The sequence below is a fragment of the Hibiscus syriacus genome, unplaced genomic scaffold (assembly GCF_006381635.1).
Source record: "Hibiscus syriacus cultivar Baekdansim isolate YM2019G1 unplaced genomic scaffold, ASM638163v2 tig00111582_pilon, whole genome shotgun sequence".
NCBI lineage: Eukaryota > Viridiplantae > Streptophyta > Magnoliopsida > Malvales > Malvaceae > Hibiscus > Hibiscus syriacus.
Genome location: NW_024063126.1, coordinates 8,683,378 through 8,709,204, shown reverse-complemented (window position 1 = coordinate 8,709,204; position 25,827 = coordinate 8,683,378). Strand labels below are relative to the sequence as shown.

At 34.6% G+C, this 25,827-nt stretch overlaps 1 protein-coding gene across 1 annotated transcript in view; it reads right to left on the bottom strand.

Moving 5' to 3' along the window:
* The window catches only part of LOC120165424 (DUF21 domain-containing protein At4g14240-like), a 29,896-nt gene extending 9,991 nt beyond the window's left edge, over nucleotides 1-19,905 (bottom strand). Inside the window, exons 1-6 of the mRNA XM_039174943.1 lie at nucleotides 19,786-19,905; nucleotides 6,492-6,563; nucleotides 5,940-6,007; nucleotides 5,364-5,451; nucleotides 5,153-5,226; nucleotides 4,706-5,072 (exon numbers count right to left, since the gene is read on the bottom strand). Of these exons, the coding sequence (XP_039030874.1) occupies nucleotides 4,706-5,072; nucleotides 5,153-5,226; nucleotides 5,364-5,451; nucleotides 5,940-6,007; nucleotides 6,492-6,563; nucleotides 19,786-19,905 (789 nt within the window). The remainder of the gene's footprint in view (nucleotides 1-4,705; nucleotides 5,073-5,152; nucleotides 5,227-5,363; nucleotides 5,452-5,939; nucleotides 6,008-6,491; nucleotides 6,564-19,785) is intronic.
* Between the last annotated feature and the right edge of the window lie 5,922 nt (nucleotides 19,906-25,827).

Here is a 25,827-nt window from a genome sequence, read left to right as displayed (position 1 = left end):
TAAAGCTTGTTTTCTCTCAAAATCTGTAGAACAATCTTCAAATGTGAATTATGCTCTTCTTCCGACTTTGAATACACTAAAATATCATCGATGAACACCACTACGAATCGATCCAAATAGGGTTGAAATATTTTGTTCATAAGATCCATAAAAGTAGTCGGTGCATTCGTAACTCCAAATGGCATCACGATAAACTCATATTGCCCATATCTCGTTCTGAATGCCGTCTTTGGAATATCTTTATCTTGAATATTCAATTGATGGTAACCAGAACGTAAATCAATCTTCAAAAACACTGAAGCTCCTTTTAACTGATCAAATAAATCATTAATTCGGGGGAGGGGATACTTGTTATTGATGGTCACTTTATTGAGTTGCCTATAATCAATGCAAAGACGCATGAATCCATCATTCTTTTTAACGAACAAAACTGGAGCTCCCCATGGCGAGACACTTGGTCTGATAAACCCTTTGTCCAATAATTCTTGCAAGTGGATCTTTAATTATTGTAACTCTTTTGGGGCCATTCTGTATGGTGCCATGGCAATAAGTGTAGTTCCCGGCATTACTTCAATATGAAATTCTACCTCTCTGTCTGGAGGCAAACCATGTAACTCTGCAGGAAATACGTTAGGAAACTCTCTGACTATAGGAATTTCTTCAATTCCCTTCTCTTTAGTTCTAACATCCAGCACACTAGCAATAAACCTATGACATCCCTATAGCAATAACTTCTTTTCCGACATCACTGATATTACATTAGCCAATGAGTTCTATCCTTCACTAAATACAATGACTTTTATACCTTTTGGACTTCTCAATGTTACTCTTTTCAATCTACAATCAGCATTAGCATAGTAACGATATAACCAGTCCATTCCTAGTGTCACCTTAAATTCATCAAAAGGTAATTCTATCAGATTAGCAGGGAATTCAATTCCCTGAATCCGTATGGGACACCCTCGACACATCATATTGACTTGAGCACTGTGCCCTAATGGATTAGTCACTATAACTTTACTGCTAGTAGCTTCTAACGGAATATTTAATTCTCTCACTAACTTACTACAAATGTAAGAATACATAGACCCTGAATCAATCAATACAAAAATATTCTTGTCATACAACTGAAAAATACATGCTATAATCTCTGGGTCATCACGATCCTCATTGGTTTTAAGATTATACACTCGAGCTGTAGAACGTATTTCTTGTGGAGCCGTAGACTCTGACTGACTTCTTCCTCTACCTCTACCTCTTCCCCTATGAGTAACAGAAGAAGACCTCTCTGGCTGAGCAAATTCACCAACTATCATAGGACAATCCTGAACAAAATGCCCGGTGTCCCCACATTTAAAACAGGCTCCCGAAACTAGTCTACATATCCCTGAGTGATTCTTTCCACAATGTGGATATTGTTTGACTTGACTCGAGTTAGATCTCCCAGCTCTAGACCCAACTGACTGTGTTTGTCATCCCCTTATCATATTTGATCCCCTCGTGGAGGATACCACTAACTCTGATCTCGCTTGGGGTCGAGAACCACCATCTCTGCCCCTTTTTGATGGTGCAACACTCGATGATGCACCGATCTTTTTGATGTCTGATCTCTGAAATCTCTAAACCTCTCATTCTGAGCTCTCTCTAAAGCTTTGGAACAGTTAATCACTTCTTGAAATGAGGATAAGTTCAACACAATAAGCATCTTTTTCAACCGAGGACGCAATCCCTCTACAAACCAGTTACAAGCATCCTTCTCTGTAGGAATTAACTCAGCAGCAAAGCGACTTAACTTGTTGAATTCACATTCGTACTCATACACTGTACGGTTCCATTGCTTCAGATTCATGAACCATTGCTTCATCTGTCAGATAAATTGATCTTCGATGTATTTATGCTTAAATTCTTCTAAGAACAAGGACCAAGTTACTTGATCACCAGACATTCTCAACGTAACATTGGTCCACCAAATCCTCGCTTGCCCACTAAGCAAGGAAACCACTCCATCTAACTTTTCTGAGTCGGAGCAATAAAGTCCCTCAAGCATGATTTTCACGTCATTAAGCCAAAGGCCCGCAGTAACAGAACCTTCTTCGGCTTCACTTCTGAACTCTGGTGCTCTTAAACCCTTTAACTCTTTTACAATATTCGTTGTTGGAGTTGAAGTAGCAGGAGGTTGGATACGCGCCAATACAACGTCCAACGTCCTGAAGAACGTTTCTTGATCACTCGCAGGCACTCCAGAAGGTGCTTGTTCTTCACCTTTCCTGGCCAGGGCAGGTGAATTACTACTTTCAGTGGGCCTGTCATCTCTCGCTTCACTTTTAGAACTACCGTGTCTAGACATCTATAAAAATATAACCATATCGTTCTATTAGCAAAACAACATACTTACTATTATATCAGATCAAAAATTTTCACTATTTCGTTGGTATGTATACTTTATGAGACACTCTATACTCAGTTTATGCCGAGAATCAACTAAACCGTAGCTCTGATACCATTAAATTTAACACCCCTACCCGTACCCGACCTGAATACGGGTCTGAGTTGTCACATTGACTTTTCAAACTTTGACTCTTAAAGAAAATCAATGAAAATTTAAACTTTCATTACAATAAAAGTTGTTGACTTACAAAAAATTTAACCAGGACAATATAAAATTTATCAGAGCTTTCGTAACTAACACATTTCTTACATGCCAACACATTGTATACGACAAAATACATACTTTACCAGTTACTTCTGATATGATCTTCTAGTAGTAATGCTATCATTACCACTCCTATTTCTGCTCTTCTTATTTCTTGGTACCTATGTGTAAATAACCTACACGCTAAGTCACAGACTTAGTGAGTTATAAAATAAACATATAACAATAATATCATGACATACACTACTATCAATCCATTAGGACATTGCAATGAACATGTAGATACCACACTATGACATATAAGTATGAAATGCATGAATGAATAATTTTGTCTCATAAGAATTTCCTTGAGTTTATCTTTGAATACCCATGTACATTATTGAGAACAGAAGGTACGCGAGTACATTGAGGTTGTGCACGAATGCTATCACCACAACTCGAATAAATTCCAACTAGGGGCACTGATTATTTGTCCCGAATGACCACTATGTCCCAAAGGACCACTATGTCTCGAAGGTCCACTACGTCCCAAATGACCACTGATAATCCCTCGACTCTTGGCATGCCAATTATACGTACAGCTCTCACATTAAATAACATGGGCTTAATTATAATAAAATTCTCATTTTCATATCTCTTTTATCACTTTTCACATAATACATAATTCACTTCATATGAATACACATAATCATTTTCATTATTTCCAATACCTGAATGGATTCTCATATCATGGCATTCATTCATATAAGTTCATACTAAAGCATGAATGAATTATGCATAAAATCACTATAACATTAATACATATATAAATATGCATGTGAATGAATATGAAATTATAAGTTTAAGTATAAGAGATAGACTCATCGCAAGTCTTATCTCAATACAATTTCATCTAGGATATGCACTCACCTTAGCCTTGTTTTGACTCGATTCTAATCCTTCGATTGTTCCGGAACATGATTACATTATAAATCTACATAGTAATACATTGATACATATCAATATACTAATTGATATATTCGAAACTATCACTTCTTACACTAAAATAAAGGATATTTTCATCTCTTAATGAAGGTATGTATCGATGCACTCTACAGTGTATCGATGCATCCCTTAACGTGTGCATCGATGCACTATCCATGTATCGGTACACAAATCACATTCGATGTTTTCATCTTAAGGGGGTGCATCGATGCACTAATTGCATTCGATGTTTATTTATTTGAGAGTGCATCGGTACACATTGAAGATGTACCGATGCACACAACCCATAAATTCCAGTTTAAGCACGAAATTCACTCTCTTTTCAACCCAACTCTTTATATTTCACCTTATTTAATATCCCTAACTTGCATACATATACTTACACTCATTACCACTCAATAATCACTTCTTTAAACCCAATTTCCTATCCTTTATATGGCATTCAGAAATCATACTCAATTTCCAACATGTTCTAATTCCCATTCTAACACTTCCTATTCCTTAATTCCACTAATGACAAGTTAAATTTAGTCTTGAAATCTAATTAATACCTTTCTATCAAGATTTCACTTATTCACCTCCTTACTTTAATCCTTCCTAATGCCATCATCTTGTTGTTTTAAAACAAATTAAGCTTTCCTTAAGATTAATTAGCATCTAATGATCAAAATTAAACTTAAATTTCAGCTAATAATCATCTCATGAGAAAACTCACCTTTGCTTTGAGCCTTCACGTGAGGAGAAAGAAGAGAAGAAGAGAACTCTGGAACCTTGTGTTTTACTTCCTTCACCTCCACATGTAGCTAATATATATATCCATTCTTTAGTTATTTTCCTTGCAAATGACCATTCTATCCTTCTATTCATCATTCTTTTCAATTTGATCCTACACCACATTTCTTATAAGTCCTTGAACTATTCAATTATTATACTTTAAGTACCAAATTCCATAACTTTACAATTTAGTCACTAACCCGCTATTGAGGATGTTACAAAGATGGGTGAACAAATGAATTTAGTTATAAGAATTAGTGATAGACAAATGAAACTGACAAAAACATCACATACTTGGAGAAGTTCTTCGAAAACATCTTCTAGGGTAATAATACCAATGACTTCCCCATCCTCGGTATCCTCTGAAAACTGTTGCAATGTACCGGATGTGACACCATTAGGAAAATGAGTTCTCTTGACTGTGATAGGCCTGGATTTCTCAATATCAATAACACTATGTGGTTTACTGTCATATTTGGTCAGTAAAGGGGTTGTTTGTTGAGAATCCCCATTAGTAAATCTACGCTCGTCAAATTTCTCCCTATTATCAAGGAATTGAGGGTCTGTGGTCTTTCTTTTAACCTTCAATACAGTTGCCAAATGACTGCTTCTCTTTTGAAATTTATTGAGGATATCATACAAAGGCATATGTGATAGAACCCTGACGTATTAATGCATGACAAGTCATGCTTTCTTCATATATAGAGAAACGTAAAAAGTAATGGGAGTACATGTATACACCTAGGAATTTTACGGATAGAAACAATACTAACTGGTGTCTCGGTCTCCAGCCGTACCGTGAGAAGAATTTTCACCTAAATCTCATTGAAAAGGAAATTTTGTAAGAATTTTTTTGAAGGAAAATTTAATTCAATGTTGAACTGCCGACCATTAACAATAGGCTTTCAACATAAAGAAACCCATTGGAGAGCCAATAGGTAACTGAACACACCAGTAACAACCTGATGATATTTTTCGAATTCCCAGCATAGACAGGGATACGACTATGACCACATGCAAGAATTTTTCCAATCGATTCCCTAAGCCAAAGGCAAATAAATCGATTTATGACCCAGCTTCAATACTAATGTAGAATGAAGCACTTTAATATTTAGGATTTTACCATTAAAAGGGGATGATCATTAAAGTCAATCATGTTCCAATAGTGTCATGCTAAAAGAAGGAGAAGGGAAGGCATTATTAAAGCAAAAAGGAAGTATGATCCACATCAGGATAGGGTACTTAACCTATGAATATAACTATAATGTTTCAAATTCCGGAATGAACTAGGAAATCTGTCCACCTATCAGTCAGATGAAAATTCATTTTCCATATAAACTCTTGTAAAACTTCTGACATGCATAGTTTGCATCTGACCACGATAAGATACAAATTAAATTTCAACCTTTTTCTTATATATACAGATACTAAAGTTCTCAGTTTTTTACTCTCATATTTCCCCCAGAATATCAAAGCAAAAATGATGTGTTAACAACAGAAAGAAGAACACCATCCAACTGAAACTAACCAATCCAATTTTGAACTGACATCCAAGGAAAATGTTGATTCAATGGGTGTCATAGCCTCCTCTGCAGTCTGCATGTACAAGAAGCATTATGATTGCAACTGTTTTATAAGAGATTGGCATTGAACTCTTATCAGCTTCTGAAGTCTGAACTATATCAAAGTATGAAATTAAAAATGAAACTAATAGATTTCAAAAAGTCCAAGCATTGTACAATGGAAGAGAAATAGAGGAAACATCTTTATGTCCCTTAGATGGCCATCAAAACCTTGTAGAGTACAACCTAACCATTTTGGCTCTATAGTAGAGGGATGTGTTCACTATCCAATTAAAAGATCTAATTCCATTTGACAACTAGAACTGGTTAGATTTAGTGTTTGTATGTTTATCAAGCTGTGTTTGCATAGATAAGATCAAGATTTAAGTATGCTTGTTCATTGTGTATTTTCAAATAAAAATAACCATCTTACACAATATGAAACATCAGAAATAGACAGATGTAAAGAGACAAAGTCATTTTTACTCATAAAATGCTATTCCAATAACAACATTTACCTTTTCAGTTAAATCCAGTGCACCACTAATGATGGTTGCCTCATCATGTGTTAGTTCACCACCTTTTCCAGCCTATTAAGGACACAAATGACAAGTCGGTGTGGTAAAATGGTAGGGAGTATAATATATGTACGAGTTATGATTGAGGTGAAGTTTGAAAAAGTTAATTTGAATTCAAAATCTTGTAGGAATTTTCTGATTATTCAAAAGATTTCTAGAGAAACTCCCCTTCCCACTAAGTAAGTTATTAGTAAATGAGGTCATAGATATTTGGATTAGTAAGAATCAAGGAAATAAAAGGTAAATAATAATAAGATCAATTGGAAATTATTAAATTTGGAAAAGTAATGTTGAGAAGTAATTGCAAGGTCGTAGAGAATAGTTAAAAATGATTCCAAAGTAGTACAGAAATAAAGCAAGTGTGTTTTGTTCAAGGTAAGAGAAACTTATTTTCGAGAAATAAATAAGGAGCTAGGAATGGTTAATTGATAAAAAGTTTAGTTTAAATATAATTTTTTGAACTGGATTAGAAGATCCGTCAGAAATTGTGCAAATTGAAGTAGAAGAAGTATTTTAAATGGTTAGGTAAGTATCTGAATCTAGTCCTTGATGAATCAAGTGGAGAAAATGTAAGTATGAGAAAAGATAAAGAATAAGGTTCTGTGCAAATAGTGTTGACTATCAAAGTTATGAAGGTGCAATAAAAATCGATAATCAGTTATGAGTATAAGTGATATGATGAGGCTTCTCATACTGATATGAGAAGAGTAACTGAGCATGAAGAAAAAGGAGTTGACCTATGTTGCAAGGAGGTTTCGATTTATGAAGGAATAAAGAGTTAAAGATTTAAGTGACTGAGTTTAAATGATCATGTATGACAAGGGCTATAATGAGGTGTAGATTATAAGTTTGGCATGGAAGTAAGCAATTTTCAATTCTTAGTGGAAATGAGAAAGAGTTGTTATGAACTTTGTACCAGGTTTGCTTTGGAGAAAAAAGTTGGACGTTTATGAAGAGATTGATTAAGTTAGCACCTTTCATTTTAGCAAGGTGAATATTCTATGGATAAGTACGTGTGGTTATATAAAAAGATTGTTCGATTTCATGAAGTATATTTCTCAATTATATTTGATGGAGATTTAAAGTTTCTTTAAAGTTTTGGAAGTCTTTGAAAAAGGTCTTGGGAATTCGATTTAACTGTAGCATTTCTATCCATGCATAGACAGATAGTTAGTTTAAGCATATTATTTAGGTCTAGAAAGTTATGTTAAAGGTGAGTGTGATGAAGTTTAAAAGATTGAAAGAAAAATTTCATGATAAGTTAATAAAGTGTTATGTGGATTTCTCTAAGGTTGTGTTTCTTGACCATGTAGTCGTAGTCAAATAAATAAGGATTTATATATATATTATGGAAGCTTGAGATATAGTTGAATGATTATATTTCCTCTGATCAAGTTGTTAAGGATAGCCATGTTACTTTTGGACTATTCAGTACCTAGAAAATTATGAGATGATAAAAAGAATATTGACATTAGCTTCAAGGTTAGTATAAGTATAATTTGGAAAAGATTATGTTTATCATAATTAGGATGAGAATTTATGCAAGAGTAAAGGTTTTGGTTTATGTTACAAAGAAATTAGAGAATGATGGAAGAAATCAACTGACTAACGATCTTGAGTTGGCAATGCTTGGGGTTATTGTATTAATAGAACACCATTATCTACATGGTGAATGACATTATATCTATACAGATTTCCAAAAGTCAAAAGTAGGTGTAGAATCGAATGAGTGAAAAGACAGGAGATGAATTGAATTCCTTGGAGATTGAGGATATGCTTTTATACTACAAGTATGAAAGATTATTGTGGTGACTGTTATAACAATTCTGGTAGATTTTTATAATTTGAAAGTTCTGAATATGCATTTGTTTTTAAAGATAGATAGTGTTTTGATTGTATAATTAAATGAAAGCCTTTGTTGCTGGATCGATTTAAGGATCTTAAGAGAAAGATGAAAATTTCATACTGGTTAAATATAGAATAAGTAGGTAAAAGGGAGAACTGAAGACTTAAAGTCAGATGAATGTTTATATGTCACGAAAAGAGTTATTATTGAGTTTGTTTTAAAATGAGTGGTATGTCAGCAAGTTTAAGAAAGATATGAAGATAGTTTTAAGTGAATTTTGTGTATAAGAAAATGTTGGACATTATTAAGCTGGTTTGAATTGAAAGATCGAGACTTAGTGCGGCCAGATTGGATCAAAGAAGTTGAAGAAAAAGTGAAGATTAATTAAGATAATCTTAAGATAGTTGATGTTCGACAAAAGTCCTACATGGATTTAAAGAGAAAGAAAAATGAATTACAAATAGATGATAAAGTGTTTCTCAAAGTCTCGTTTCAGAATAAGATTCTCTGTTTTTGGATGCAAAGTATGGTTCAATCCTAGATTCATTTTACCTTATGAGATCTTAAAAAGAGTTGAACAATTAGTTTATCAGGGAGCGTTGCTACCAGAATGGAAAAGATTCAAAATGTTTTTCATGTTTCGATACTTCGATACTCAAGAGATATTGATTAGATCATTCTCACATCATAGCATCAGAAGAAATATAAGTTCAATCTGACCTGACTTATAAAGAAGAAATAGTAAAAAGTTTAGTATATGAAGTTAAATTACTAAGAAATTAGATGATTTCGTTAATAAGAGTGCTTTGGATGATCACAAGTGGAAGAGGTAACATGAAAGTGTGAAGAGGATATAAAGAGAATAGTTCCTTATCTTTCTCTACAGTGAAAATTTGAGGACAAATTTTCTTAAGGGGAGGAGAATTGTAATACCCCAAACATTGGGTCAGTGACTAAAGTATAAGGATTTAAAAGTTAGTGGTAATATTTGGATAAATTGAAAAGTTTAAGGACTAATTTTGGAAAATATTGTCTAGGAATTTTTTTCAAAGGTTGAAGGATTGAAGGGAAAAGTGATCTTTTGATAAGAAATGAATTTAAAATTCATTTTAAGGTTTATTTAACATGCGTGGATTAGAAAAAGGGAAAGAAATATCTGGAACTCTTCTCTTCTTCTTTTCTCGACCGAGACACACCATGGCTAAGGTAAGTGATTTTAAAGTGGATTGTTTCTTTCGTTTTTGAGTTGGTTCTTAGTTGTTTGGTGATATGAAAGCTTAAGAAAGCTTAAAGATAACTAAAAACCATGAAATTTATGAGTTATTGGTGAATTAGTAAAATGGGTTTTTAAGGGAATTTATGAGATTGGGTAGTATTTGGATTTCTAATGATATATTTGACTTGTCAAAGGTGTAATAAAGGTGTTTGAAGGGTTAAAAAGGATTTAAAATGAGTTTGGAAAACTGATATGATTTTTAGTTCAAGAGTTCTATGGAAGAAATTTAGATGAAAAATGGGTTTTAATGGATATAAGTTAGTGGGAATAAGTGTAAATGAGTTTGAAAGCATGAATAGAGTTTAAAGTATGATATTTAAGTGAAGTTAGGTAAATTTCGAAGTGAAATAGATGAATTCTGGTTAAGGGTATCGGTACTGGAAGAACAATATCGATACTATAAGGTTAAAATTGAAGGAAATATTTGAATGCGATGAACAATATCGATACTAATTGAAGTAATATCGATACTGATATGGTGGTATCGATACCATGAGGAAGGCATCGATATTGTAATTAAAAAGGATTTCCAGAATGCTAAAATTGTATCGGTACTATAGAAGAGAAGTATCGGTATTATGGGTAGAGTATCGATACTATGGGTAGAGTATCGATACTATTCAGTCGAAAATGTTAATTAAGTGTTTCATTTCGCTTAAATAAAAGTTAGTGGGTTACATGTTAATTGAGTTTCGGTATTCATATGGGTTGTGTTATGTGTATATTTGATTGAAAGTAAATGCGGAACGAAGGGACGTACCAAGATAGAGTGAAAGAAAAAAGGAGTTGTTTAAGGGTTAAGTGAGTCAAAGGTGAGTGCATTCTTACTTACTTTGTATAAAATTGGAGGACGACTTGTGATGAGCCAACCTCATATATTTATGAACTAAATGAATTGTATTATCTGATGGTTTTTATCTAAATAATATTTTAAAAGTACTATTCGATTTCATTATTAGGAATATATATATTTTTTATGTGAATATATTATATGAGAACAGCTGATAAGTTTAATAATGTTATAGGAAATAATATAAGTTCTATGTGAGGAAATGATAAGTTGAGTAAATTGAAATGATATGCTATAAATAATTGTTCTATGTGAATAAATAATAAATTTAGGTAATGCAATGTGAAATAAATTAGTATATTTATAGGTGAAAATGTTATACGTGAAAAGTGTTATAAGTGAAAAAGGATCTACGTGAATATGATATATGTAAATGTGTTCTATGTGCTAAGCGAAAACAATCTAAGTGAAAGTGCCCTATGTGAATGTACTCTATTAGAATAAGACACGCTTTGAATAATAAAATGAGATATAATTATATGGTTAAAGCCCAAAGTATATTTTATGAGAATTAGGGATATAGTTGGCATGCCAAGAGTCGAGGGTTCTACGTGGTCCTTTGGGACAAATCTATGTGGTCATTCGGGAAAAATCTATGTGGTTCTTAGGAACAAATCTATGTTGTCCTTCAGGAAAAATTCTACGCGGTCCTTCGGGACAATTCTACGTGGCACTTCGATGCAATTTATATGAGCAGTGGTGACTGCATTACTGCACAACCTCAATGTACTCATATACCTTGAGTTCTCAGCGATATACGATGGGCTAATAAAACACGATATAATTTGAACAATGAGTAACAATATAGAATGTTAATGAAGTTTTTATTTGTAGTACCCCAAATAGCAGGTCAGAGACTTATTGAAAAGATTTGAAAATTTAAAGATTTATTAAATAAGTGGTAAAAGATGAGGAAATGATTTGAAATAGTGTTTAAACTAATTTGTAGCAATATGTAATTTAAGAGGGCACTTTGGTCTTTTAAGAGGTAAATGAATTTTTAATATATTCCATATTAGGTATTTTAAAAGGGGGAAAAAGAGTAAAATATCCATTTCTACTCTTCTTCTTCTTCTTCACTCACGTGGGTATTTCTCTCCTCTCTAGCCTAAGGTAAAATTCCATTAGTTAGTTCTTCCTTTAAATTATGGGTTTCTTTGGTAACATTAAGTGATATGTAAGCTTAAAGAAGGGTTAAAGAAGATTAAAACTAAGTGGTGGATGTTTTATAGGAGATTTAAAGATATGGGTTTTTGAATGATATGTTGATATATGTGTTTTTATTGAGGTTTATTAGTAGAATTGACTTGTCAAAGGATTGAATAAGAGATTAGAAGCATGTGACATGATTAAAAACATGTTTAGAAAAAATGATATGATTCTTGAGTTTAGATGTTCCATGAAGATGTTAGAGGTTAAAGGTGGCAAAATGAAGTAAAGTTAGTTGGGTTAAGTAAAAAGGAGTTAAATAGTATTGTTGGAGGTAAAAGTATAAGATTAGAGGGGAAATTTAAGTGAAAATTGTGTTGAAAAATGGTAAATCTGGGCAATGGTATTAATACTGATAGAACAGTACTGATACTATAGGTGTAAATAGGTAGAAATGGGACAAACAGTATCGGTACCGATGTAAGTGGTATCAATATTGACGGGGTATCGATACTAAAAAAGGGAAGTATTGATACCATGGATATAGAATGTCAAAATGGTATTAATACTGAAAAGGAGTATCAATACCATAGTATAATAGTATCGATACTGAGATAAGGGTATCGATACCATGCAACACAAAATATAGAAATGGTATCGATATTGAAAGGGGGTATCGGTACCATAGTATAGAAGTATCGATACCAGGGTAGTAGTACTGATACTAATGAGATGTGAACAACAAGATAGGTTGAAATTGTTATAGAATTTGAAATAATGATATTTTTTAAATCTTATTAGAGTATAATGTTAAGGAGTATACTAACATTGGTATGTTATGTGTACCTAATGGATACTTGTGTAGATCGTAACCAAACTCCTAAATCTAGCAAGAAAAGGGAGAAAGATAAAGTGGCTGATTAGCCAAATATCTCTACATCTTTTTAGTGGGGATTACCAGGTGAGTACAATTACTGTAATTATTTGATATGAAGAAGATTCATACTGATTCAAATTAGAACGTTTAAATTAATGTATTTTTATAGTATTGACTATGTTATCATTAAGGCATGAAAGGATGCCATAACTAAAATGCATGAACGGATGCATTAAGGCATGAAAGGATGCCATAAGTAAAATGCATGAACGGATGCATTAAGGCATGAAAGGATGCCATAAGTAAAATGCATGAACGGATGCATTAAGGCATGAAAGGATGCCATAACTAAAATGCATGAACGGATGCATTAAGGCATTAAATGATGCCATAACTAAAATGCATGAACGAATACAATAAGGCAGGAAAGGATGCCATAACTAAAATGTATGAACGGATGTATTAAGGCATGAAAAGAGGTCATAACTGAAATTAATGAATAATTACTAAAGAAAAATGAAAGAAAGAAAAGTTTGTTGGACCTACTAAAGATGTTTATGATGATAGTATGAAAGAAGTTTGGTTTTGATAAGAGTGACTTATCTAATCCTTATGGATGAGATGAATTAGTTTGAAATCAAATAACCATGAGATACTTATGTATACCTTAATGTTCTTTATAATATTATGTCTTACTAAGTAAATGCCTAACATGTGTTATTTCCACGCGTAGGTAAAAGAAGAGATTAACTAAGTAAGGAAAGCAGTTGTAGCAGCGGTGATCATCAATTAAGGTTGACTCATCAGTGACACTAGGACAATCTAGTTTATTTTGGGAAAACTTATTTGGCATGTAATCAAAGTATTAAAAATGCTCTGAATTTTAATTAAGTAGAACTTTGTAACATATTACAATCAATGTTTTTCTTTATATTAAAATGTTATGTTTTCATTAATCGAAAAATAAAATTTTATAGGTTTTCAAATGATGAACTATTTTAAAAGTGATGTGACATATGTATCTCGTGTACGGAATGGTATACAAGAGATGTGTGTTATATTTATTGATATCAAAGCTATAGGTTTAGCCGATTCTCGGCCAAAACTGGTTTTATTTTAAAATAGAAAAGGGATTACATGATGTAAAGATTGTCAATGTTTCTAGTATTTAGAGAGAAATTGATGACACTCCTTACTAATTGAAATGTTATTATTATGTATGTTATAATAGATGTCAAAATCTTCGAATTCACGAAGAGCTGGGGAACAAGAGATGCAAGAAGGAACTGATAGTGAAAGTTATGAGGCTAATAGTGAACATCCTCTCCCTTCTGAAAATGCTAGTGCACCAGTACCTTAGGGGATTTTGGTGCCTGAGTTTGGAACTTTCATGCAAGCCCTTGATGTCATACTAACTCAGTTTCAATATTCCCCTTCCTCTCTAACATCGAGAATGTTAATTCCAAAAGAGCTGAAGAGCTTGGGAGCGACAGAGTTTCAGGGAGAAGAGACGGAGGGTCCCATGGAGGCCGACTTATGGTTAAATGATGTTATAATAATTCTCGAAAGTCTTCAATGCTCGGATCCGTAAAACTTGGGTGGAGCTATATCTTTACTTAGAGGATCAGCTCAGGTATGGTGGTCAAATACTATAATGTGTACACCACCGAATCAAGTGACATGGTAATTCTTCCTGGAAGAATTCAAGAACAAGTATGTGGGTGAAAAGTTCAGACGGGCAATGCTGTTAATGTCCCTTAATCTGAAGCAAGGTGATTGAGATGTACATGAGTTTGAGACTGAGTATAACATGTTTAGTCGTTTTGCTACTAAAGTTGTTCCAAATGATAAGGCAAGACGGGATTAGTTCATAGAGGGGTTGAGGCCAAAGTTGAAAGAGATGATGTTGGCTTTGAACTTGCCGAGTTTACAAGAAGTCATAAATAGAGCCAAAGCTATTGAAAGAGCTTAAAATGAGACTTTAGTTATGGAGTAGAGTTTATAGATGATGAAAAGAGTGGGAATGCCATCCACTCCCCATCATGTTAAAAGAGGCAAGGCCTTTAGTTCCAGATATACTGATAGAGATGATTCTGCAGCAGCTTCACAGAAAAATAGACAATCTCAGTCTTTTGCTGCTAGCTCGGGTAGAGTATATGGGGAGAGAATTCCATGTTAAACATGTGGCAAATTGCACAGTGGAGTATGCTGACTTTTCAGTGGATCTTGTTTCCAATTTGGCGAGACTGATCACTTTGCTCGAAACTATCCTAAGAAATCTGGGGACAATTCAGTGCAATCTGAAAGATCGGTGGCAACCTCAAATAGAAGAAGAGGAAGGGGCATATATAGGGAACAATCAGATTCAATGCAGAGACAAGAGACTCGGGGAGTCACTAGAATTTACAACATTAAGACTAATGAGGATCGGGATGACCCTGAAATTATAACAAGTATTTTCCATCTTTTTGATGAGCTTGTATTTATTTTAGTCGATCCTGGTTCTACACACTCGTACATCAGTACAAAGTTGATTAGAGTTAGAGGAATCCCTTTAGAACCAATTATGAGTGAGATGATAGCGGTAAACCCTATGGGTCACAGTGGAGAGTAACTAGAGTATGTAGAAAATGCCATATAAAGATCCAAGAGATTGTGTTTCCGAAAAACTTGATGGAGTTGCCCTTCGATGAATTTGACATCATTTTAGGCATAGATTGGTTGTCTTCACATTATAGATGGGTCAATTGTCGTAAGAAACACTTATTTCTAAAGGGAGTTGAAGGTTCAAAAATCGTAGTGATCGGTGAAATAACGAAATCAACATCTAATGTAATATCAGCCATGACTGTAAGGAAAATGATGTTGAAAGGATGCATAGCATTTCTAGAAATTATGATAGATACTAGAATTCTAGAGGTTAGAGTAAATTATGTTCCCACGGTTAGAGAATTTCTAGACGTTTTTCCTGAGGAGTTATCGGAATTGCCTCCAGATCGTGAGGTAGAATTCAAGATTAAGGTTCACCTAGGTACCGAACCTGTTTCTATGGCTCCATATAGAATGGATCTGACTGAATTGAGAGAATTAAAAGACCAATTGTAAGAGTTACTCAATAAGGGGTTTGTAAGACCCATTGTTTCTCCTTGGGGAGCACTTGTGTTGTTTGTGAAAAAGAATGACAGATCTATGCGATTATGCATCGATTACCACCAGTTAAATAAAGTAACAATAAAGAACAAGTATCCTCTTCCGAGGATTGATGATCTATTTGATTAATTGAAAAGAGCAGCGATGTTTTCTAAGATAGATCTAAGGTCGGGGTACCATCAACTAAAGATCAAAGAGGATGATATTTCAAAGACAACTTTTCAGACTCGGTATGGACACTATGAATTTGTAGTGATGCTATTTGGTTTGACTAATGCCCCTGCAACATTTATGGATTTGATGAATCGAGTATTCCAACCGTACTTGGATCAATTCATGGTGATATTTATAGATGATATTTTGGTATATTCTAAGTTAAGAGAAGAACATGATGTTCATCTTCGAGTAGTTCTTCAGACACTTCGCGAGAAGAAGTTGTATGCCAAATTGTCAAAGTCCAAATTTTGGTTAGTCGAAGTTGCTTTCCTTGGTCACATAGTCTCCACAGAAGGCATGAGAGTATATCCTTGAAAGATCCAAGCAATAGTGGATTGGAAACCCCTAAGGAATATTTCTGAAGTTCGGAGTTTCTTGGAAATTGCTAGTTATTATGTACGATTTGTAAAGAGCTTCTCAATGTTAGTTTTGCCGCTAACTAAATTGTTACAAAAGGATATGCCATTTGTTTGGACGGAGAAATGTCAAGAAAGCTTTGAAGGGCTCAAGAAAATAGTAACAGAGGTCCCCGTTTTGGTACAACTTGAGTCAGGAAAAGACTATGTTGTTTTCAGTGATGCATCACATAATGGACTGGGGTGTGTGCTCATGCAAGAGAGAAATATTGTGGCTTATGCCTCAAGACAATTGAAGAATCATGAGAAAAATTATCTCTTGCATTGAAAATATGGCGTCATTATCTGTATGGGGAACAGTGCCATATTTATATGGATCACAATAGTCTAAAGTACTTGTTGACTCAGAAAGAATTAAACTTGAGGCAAAGAAGATGTGTCGAACTTTTAAAGGATTATGATCTAATTATCGATTATCTTCCCGGAAAGGCGAATGTGGTAGCGGACGCACTAAGCCGAAAGAGTTTTTCCTCTCTACGGGCTTTGGATGCTCATATGTCATTAAAGGAAGATGGTGCATTGATTGTTGAGCTTAAGTTAAAGCCGATGTTTTTGGATCGGATAAAAGAGCTACAAGGTCAAGATGAGAAGTGTTTTTCGAGAATGGCACAAGTTGAAAAGAAAGAGACCAAAGACTTCAAAATAAGAGACGATGGATGTTTATATTATCGAGGAAGACTTTGTATTCCCAATAATGATGAATTGAAGAAAGATGTTCTTTATGAAACACATTAAAGCCCTTTGACGATGCATCTAGGTAGGAATAAGTTGTATCAGGATTTAAAAAGTCGTTATTAGTGGCATGGTATGAAAAGAGTTGTATCGGATTTAGTGGCAAAATGTTTGACATATCAGCAAGTGAAAGATGAACATCAAGTACCCTCCGAATTGCTTCAATCGATATCCATTCCTGAGAGGAAGTGGGAGCGAGTAACCATGGATTTTGTTTTAGGGTTACCTTTATCACCAGGTAAAAAGGACTCCATTTGGGTAATTATAGATTGATTGACCAAGACAACTCATTTTATTCCAGTTCGAGTAGATTATTCGATGGATAAATATGCGGAGTTGTATATAAAAGAAATTATCCTACTGATGGAGTGTCTATATCAATATTGTCCGATCGAGACCCAAGGTTTACTTCAAGATTCTGGAAGTTGTTACATGAGGCATTGGGTACTCAATTGAACTTCAGCACAACTTTTCATCCGCATATAGATGGGCAGTCAAAGATAGCTATCCAGATACTGGAGGATTTGCTAAGGGCATGTGTGATTGAGTTTAAAGGATCATGGGAATGATATTTTCATTTAGTGGAATTTACGTATAATAACAATTACCAATCGAGTATTAAGATGGCCCCGTATGAAGCTTTCTATGGGAGAAAGTGTCGAACACCATTAAATTGGTTTGAACTAAAAGACCGAGACCTAGTTAGGCCAGATTTGATTAAAAAAATGGAGAAAATAAAAATTATTCAGGGCAATCTAAAGATAGCCTCTGATCGGAAGAAATCTTATGCTGATTTGAAACGTAAATGAATCGAATTTCAAGTGGGAGATAAAGTATTTCTGAAGATGTCGCCTTGGAAGAAAGTTTTGAGATTTGGGCGCAAAGGAAAGTTGAGTCCGAGATTCATTGCACCTTTTGAGTTCTTGAAAAGGGTCAGACCAATAGCATATCAATTAGCTTTGCCTCCAAATATGGATATGATCCACAATGTTTTTCATGAATCGATGCTCAAAAGATACCGATCAGATTTGTCCCATATTATCACACCAGAGAATATAGAGATCCTATCATATTTAACTTATGAAGAAGAACCAGTGCATATCCTGGCTAGAGAAATAAATGAATTGCGTAACAAAAAGATTCCTTTAGTTAAAGTACTCTGGCAAAATCATAAGGTTGAAGAAGCTACTTGGAAAAAAGAGAATAACATGAGAATGCATTTTCCTTACCTCTTTGCTCCAGGTATTTATTTAAATTTGAGGATGAATTTTCTTAAGGGGGAGAATTGTAATACCCCAAATAGCAGGTCATGGACTTTATTGAAAAGATTTGAAAATTTAAAGATTTATTAAATAAGTGGTAAAAGATGAGGAAATGATTTTAAATAGTTTTTAGACTAATTTGTAACAATAGATAATTTAAGAGGGCACTTTGGTCTTTTAAGAGGGTAAATGAATTTTTAATATATTCCATATTAGGGATTTTAATAGGGGAAAAAGAGGAAAATAACCATTTCTACTCTTCTTCTTCACTCACGTGGGTATTGTTATCCTCTCTAGCATAAGGTAAACTTCCATTAGCTAGTTCTTTCTTTAAATTATGGGTTACTTTGGTAACATTAAGTGATATGTAAGCTTAAGGAATGATAAAAGAAGATTAAAACTAAGTGGTGGATGCTTTATAGGAGATTTAAAGAAATAGGTGTTTAAATGATATGTTGATATATGTGTTTTTATTGAGGTTTATTAGTAGAATTGACTTGTCAAATGATTGAATAAGAGATTACAAGCATGATATATGATTAAAAACATGTTTAGAAAATGATATGATTCTTGAGTTTAGATGTTCCATGAAGATGTTTGAGGTAAAAGGTGGCAAAATTAAGTAAAGTTAGTTGGGTTAAGTAAAGATAAGTTAAATAGTATTTTTGGAGGTAAAAGTATAAGATTATAGGGGAAATTAAGTGAAAATCGAGCTGAAAAATGGTGAATATGGGCAATGGTATCGATACTGATAGAACAATACCTATATTATAGGTGTAAATAGGTAGAAATGGGTCAAACAATATCGGTACCGATCCAAGTGGTATCGATATTGATGGGGTATTGATATTAACAAGGAAAAGTATCGATACCATGGATCCAAAATGTCAAAATGGTATCGATACTGAAAGGGAGTATCGGTACCATAGTATAGTAGTATCGATACTGAGAGAAGGGTATCGATATGATAACTCTATAAAAAGACTCCATTTCTAGTCTTTTTACTTAAGTTATTGCTCGTCTAAACAAAGTATTCATAGCATATTAGTTGCATTTAGTTGTATTTAGGTTATATTTGTTTGTGGTGGATTTCTTTGGTTTGACTGATGCTGCCGATGAGAAAGGGCTTGTGTGGATTGTGTATGTGCAGGAAATTAACTAGGGAATAACATTTCAGTCACGACAAAGTATTTTACAAGGGCCAGTGTAATAGATAAGATAAACATAATGAGGAGCAAATTTATCTCGCCAAGGCAAGGTTTATCATGTAAGTCTGAAGCGGATATGACGAATTGCCTATGCCACATGCCCGTTGTACAACTACCCTCACATGCAAGCAAGCCCTCAAGATTCTGGAAACAACAAGTCGTATTTCCTTTTTTAGTCTGGACAAGAAAATAACGGGTATTTAGGGAATTTTCACTTAAACGAAACCCTAGGAGATTTCCCTTTATAAATACCCAACCACAGTCGCCAAAAAGAGAAGGCGAAGAAGTAAGAAGAGCTTTAACTGAAGCGTGAGTGGGCAACTGCAGTGCTTCCCAACCGTTTTCCAACCGACCGTCCTTGGTGTCCTCCATAGCCAGGCTATAGCAGAGCGGCGGTCAGGCCTCAAGAGAGGCTAGCCGCCAGGGCAGGCGCGGTGTTGATCAGAGATGTCACGTCTAAGCCCCATGTTTTGGGAGTCATTCTTCCTTTGTTCTTAATTTCTTTACTTTGCTTAGGGTTGTATTAAAACGATGATACTTTGGTTGACTTTTTGACAACACCATGAACTTCTTTACTTGGTGTTAATATTTTTTTTGTTGAAACAATTATTTTCTGTTTTATGAATGATGAATTATGATTTTTCTCATGAATGTTTTGTTCATTGTTTAGATATTTTGCCTTGACACTGTAAGAGCTTCGAGAGATTGCCTAGGGTCTAGGTGAAATACGTCTTGACAATGTAAGAGCTTCGAGAGATTACCATTTGTCTAGATATTGATTCTTAGATTCGAGAGAATTAAGATAGATCTACGTGAAGAATAGAATGTATCTAGGATTGTGGTGTTCTAACTTATCTACCTTAGAGATAAGGAGAGGGTTTCAATTGACTAAAAGGGATAGACGCTAGAGTAGGATGGACAACGATTATAGTTCACGTTGAGGGGTATTGCTACAATAAAAGTTTGACAAGCCAATGGTTGTAGTTAACGCTGAGTAGTATTGCCATAACAACTGTCTAAGAATACTCAGTAATCTTGTCGGGAAGCTTAAGAATATCATAACAATTCATTCTAGACTTAGAATAATTTCTTGTCATAACAAAAAATTAGCATGAGTGCTCTGTGAAAAGTCTGAATATGTCAGGTTGTTTTGAATATATTTAAATCAATGATTGTCTTTGCTTTATTTATTTTAATTCGATAGTTTTGCATATTTATTTTGCCTTGACCAAACTTGTTTGCAACCATACTTTATATTATTTTCTTGCTTTATTTTGTTACTAATATTTTTTTACTTCGACAAGACTTCAGGAATTAGCTTGTGACAACTAGTTCTGGTTGTGGTGAAACTTAAAAGAATCGACCAATCCTTGAGGAGACGATAACTCACTTACCCTATATTAGTTGATTTGATTGTATATACTTTCACATAATTGCTTGCCTTAGCATATACATTTTCAAGAGATCAAGTTTTTGGCACTGTTGTTGGGGATTGACAACTGACAGGAATTTTATTTTTCACCATAACAAGTTTTTCTTGTCACCTTTTATTTACTTAGTTTAAAGTTTTTTTTTATTTTCTTTTGTAGGTTTTATCATTGCATGACCCTGAGATCTACAGGTAAACCATTATATCCATTCGACCCTGAAATTGAATAGTCTTTCAGACAAAGGCAACGCAACCAACGAACTAGAGAGCATATGAACCAACTACAATTTCAAGGCAACATTATGAGAGATCAGGCAGATCCTGATGTAGCGGTAAACAATTTTCATAGAGAAGTTAGAAGACCACGAGCAATATGAGATCACTTGAACCCAATTCTTGACGATCTCAATCCATGCATCTTGGCACCTGAAATATAAGAAACCCATTTTGAGCTTAAATTGGTGATTTTTAACATGCTAAATTCTATCGGTCAATTTGGTGGCTCACCTAATAAGGATGCTAGACATCATATCAATGCCTTTCTTGAAGTGTGTGATTCATTCCGACAACAAGGAGTGCATGAAGATGTGCTTAAACTTAAATTTTCCCTATGTGATATAGCGAGAGCTTGGCTAAGTGGACTTCCTTCCGGTTCAATGGAATATTGGGCAGATTTATACAAGAGTTTCCTATTTCGATACAATCCACCCAATATGAATACACAGCTACGCAATGATATTGCAAGTTTTCGCCAAGGCAATGATGAGTCAATGTATGAAGTTTGTGATAGGTATAAAAGTCTACTTTGTAAGTGTGTGAACCACGTATTTCATGACTAGACTCAAGTCGTGATGTTCTACAATAGAGTTAATGCATCTACTCGAATGATGTTGGATGCCTCAGCAAATGGTACTTTACTTGACAAATCACCCGAGGAAGCCTTTGATATCCTCGATAGGATAGTAAATAATGACTATCAATTCCTTAATACAAGGATGGGAACTGGTAGAAAAGTATCTAGAGCATATGAAATTGAGGGTAAGGATTTAGTAGTTGCTCAACTTTTAGCCATAACTAATATGTTAAAAAATTTGTAGCGTCCTAATGAGGTGAGACAAGTCAAAGCAACTAGTAATGCATGCATATTTTGTCACGACAACCATCATGAGAGTGAATGTCCAGAAAACCATGAGTCTACCAATTTTGTGGACAACTACAATCGAAGCAACAATAACCTCTACTCAAATACATACAATTATGGATGACGACAACATCCTAATTTTTAATGGGTTATCAAGGGACGAACAACAATCAGGTAGGAAATTATAATAGGCCACAACAAAGTAACTTGGAACATCAACATTTTCAGAATCAACGTCATCAGATGCCCTGGCAAAATGCTAAAAGTACAGCTTCTTCCTCTAATACCAACTCTAATTCTAACTTATTGGAAGCTTCATTGCAAGAATTCATGGCCTCGACAAAAGATTTCATGGCTTCAACAAAGACTCTGATGCACGAACACTCATCAACAATATAAAACCAAGAAATTTTTTGCAAAGTCAAGCTGCACTTTTACAAAGCCATAGTTCATCCCTGAGAGCATTGGAGAATCAAGTGGGTCAAATTACGTTCTCACCACAAGGAAATCTCCGTAGTGATATTGAAATCACTAAACATCATGGAAAGGAACAGATCAATGTACTTATATTAAGGAGTGGGACACAGATTAACCAGAATGACAAGTTTGGGGGAAAACAACTGGAAAATTCTAGCCAAGGCATTACTTAACCAAAGGATCGAGTTGAAGATGTTGAATATGATGAACTGTCAGAAGAGAAGGAAAAGTATGAAGGCTCTGAAAATCGTCAACCAGATAATGGGAAATTTATGGCCAAGACCAGCATTTCCTCAGCACCGATAGTAGATGACGTGAAACCTCCACCACCATTTCCTCAAAGATTGAAGAAACACAATAATGAAATCCAATTCAAGAAATTTGTCGATGGTTTGGATCAGTTGTATATCAATGTACCTTTACTTGAAGCCATCGAGCAGATGCCTTCCTATGTTAAGTTCCTAAAAGACATTGTCACAAAGAAGAGAAATGTAGAAAATGTTGCCGCGAAAACAGAAATCTACTCTGCAGTAAGTAAACTCCCACCAAAACAAAAAGAACCTGGTAGTTTTGTGATACCATGCTCAATTGGTAACAACTTTGTAGGATGATCTCTCATTGACTTAGGGTCGAGTGTAAATTTCATACCAAAATCCATATTTTTAAAACTAGAAAGGTATAACGCTTTCCCAACCACAGTTATCATACAGTTAGCTGATCGGTCTTATGTGTGTTCTGAGGGAAGAATAGAATAAGTCATTGTAAAGGTGGACAAATTCATGTTTCAAAATGATTTCCTCATATTGGGATGCAAAGCCAATAAAAACACACCTATCATCCTTGCACGACCCTTTTTGACCACTGGATGAATCTTAATAGATTGCTAGAAGGGAGAGTTCACAATGCGGGTAGGAGAGCAAAGCGTCACAATCAATGTCTTCAACTCTATGAGATATGTGGACGATTCAGAGGAATGCCAATGCATTAGAGACATGGACTCAATGGAGGAAGAGGAAAAATCAATTCTTGGCCAAGATGAATTTGTAAAGATAGATGAATACAACATTTTGTGCCACAACTTGATGTCTATGATTCATAAACACGAAAATCATGGCCCATGTTAAAAAATTCAGAAGACAATTCTGATAACTATGGCCTTGGTAACAGTTGTTTGAATAAAGCACTAAACGGGTTCTCTGCTAATGACACCAAAACAGATAATGAAGGAGAATAAGAGGAACAATCTAGTTTCCTTCATGCTAGATCAGGTATGAAATTCAAACCCTTAGATTTTAATGAAATTAGTCCCCCAACATCATCATTACAACATGCACCCACATTGGAACTTTAAACTTTACCATCACATTTGAAATAAGCCTACCTAGGTAATAATGAGACTTTACCAGTGATAATTTATGCCAGTCTAATATCTGAGCAGGAGAGCAGTTTGTTAAATATTTTGTCACAACATAAAAAAGCACTTGGGTGGACCATGGAAGAATTGAAGGGAATCAACCCTACCATATGCATGCACAATATCAACTTAGAAGACATATCAATTTGGTAGAACCACAAAGAAGACTAAACTCAATCATGAAGAAGGTAGTCATTAAGGAAATCATAAAATGACTGGATGCGAGAGTAATTTATCCAATATCTGATAGCTCATGGGCCAGTCCGATGCAGTGCGTGCCAAAGAAATGTGGTGTGACCGTGGTCAAAATCGAAAATAACGAGCTATTAACTACCAGAATAGTCACAGGGTGTCGAATATGTATAGACTATAGGAAGCTAAATAAAGCCACAAAGAAAGACCACTTTCCCTTTCTTTTATTGACCAAATGCTTGATAGGGTAGCAGGAAAAGCATTTTACTGCTTCCTTGATGGATATTCAGGATACAATCAAATAGACATAGCACTAGAGGATCAAGAGAAGATTGCTTTCACATATTCATATGGTACCTATGCATTTAGATGAATGTCGTTTAGGCTATGTAACACTCCAACAACCTTTCAGAGATGTATGATGGCTATTTTTTGGACATGGTGTAAGAATGCATGGAAATATTTATGGATTACTTCTCCATCTCAGGCGACGATTTTAAGAATTGCCTCAACAACTTATCTAAAGTACTGAAACGATGTGAAGAAGCCAACCTAGTACTAAATTGGGAGAAATGCCATTTTATGGTAACCGAGGGAATAATGTTGGGTCACAAGGCATTAAAGTTGATAGAGCCAAGGTGGAAGTAATTGAAAATCTACCTCCACCCACTAATGTGAAAGACATACGTAGTTTCCTTGGAAATGCAGGCTTCTACAGGCGGTTCATAAAAGATTTTTCTCAAATCTCAAAACCTTTGTTTATTTTGCTTCAACAAAATCAACCATGTGTATTTAATGATGATTGTTTAACTACTTTTACAGATTCAAAGAAAAAACTTTCAATAACACCAATCATTGTTCCACTAGACTGGAATGAACCTTTCGAGCTCATGTGCAATGCTAGTGATTATGCAGTTGGAACAGTGCTAGGGAAACGAAAAAAGTAAACTCTTTCATGTTATATACTATGCTAGCCATACTCTTAATGATGCACAAGTAAACTATACCACAACTGAAAAAGAACTTCTTGTTGTAGTATTTGCATTCGATAAGTTTAGGCCATATCTCATAGGCACTAAAGGCATTGTGTATACGGATCATTATGCCATTAAATATTTGATCAATAAGAAAGATGCAAAGCCTAGACTAATCATATGGATATTATTACTACAAGAGTTTGATTTAGAGGTAAAGGATAGAAAGGGTACGTAATACCAAGTGGCAGATCACTTATATAGACTAGAAAACAAAATTAGTTATCATGACATGAAAGACATTCAGGAGGATTTCCCTAATGAGAAAATTTTATTTGTCACGGTTGTGCCGTGGTATTTTGACATAGTCAACTTTCTTATTAGTGGTATTGTACCTTTAGATTTATCTAGCCAAGGTCGGAAAAAGTTCAGACATGATGTGCGACATTATTACTGGGATGAATTATTCCTATTCAAGTAATGTGGAGACCAAATAATCAGAAGATGTGTCCCAGAAGAAGAACATAAAGAAATCCGAGTTCAATTCCATTCATCACCGTATAGAGGATATTTTGGTGGGATGAGAACAACGACAAAGGTTCTTCAATCCGGTTTCTATTAGCCAACCTTGTTCAAAGATGCGCACAAATTCTATAAATCTTGTGAT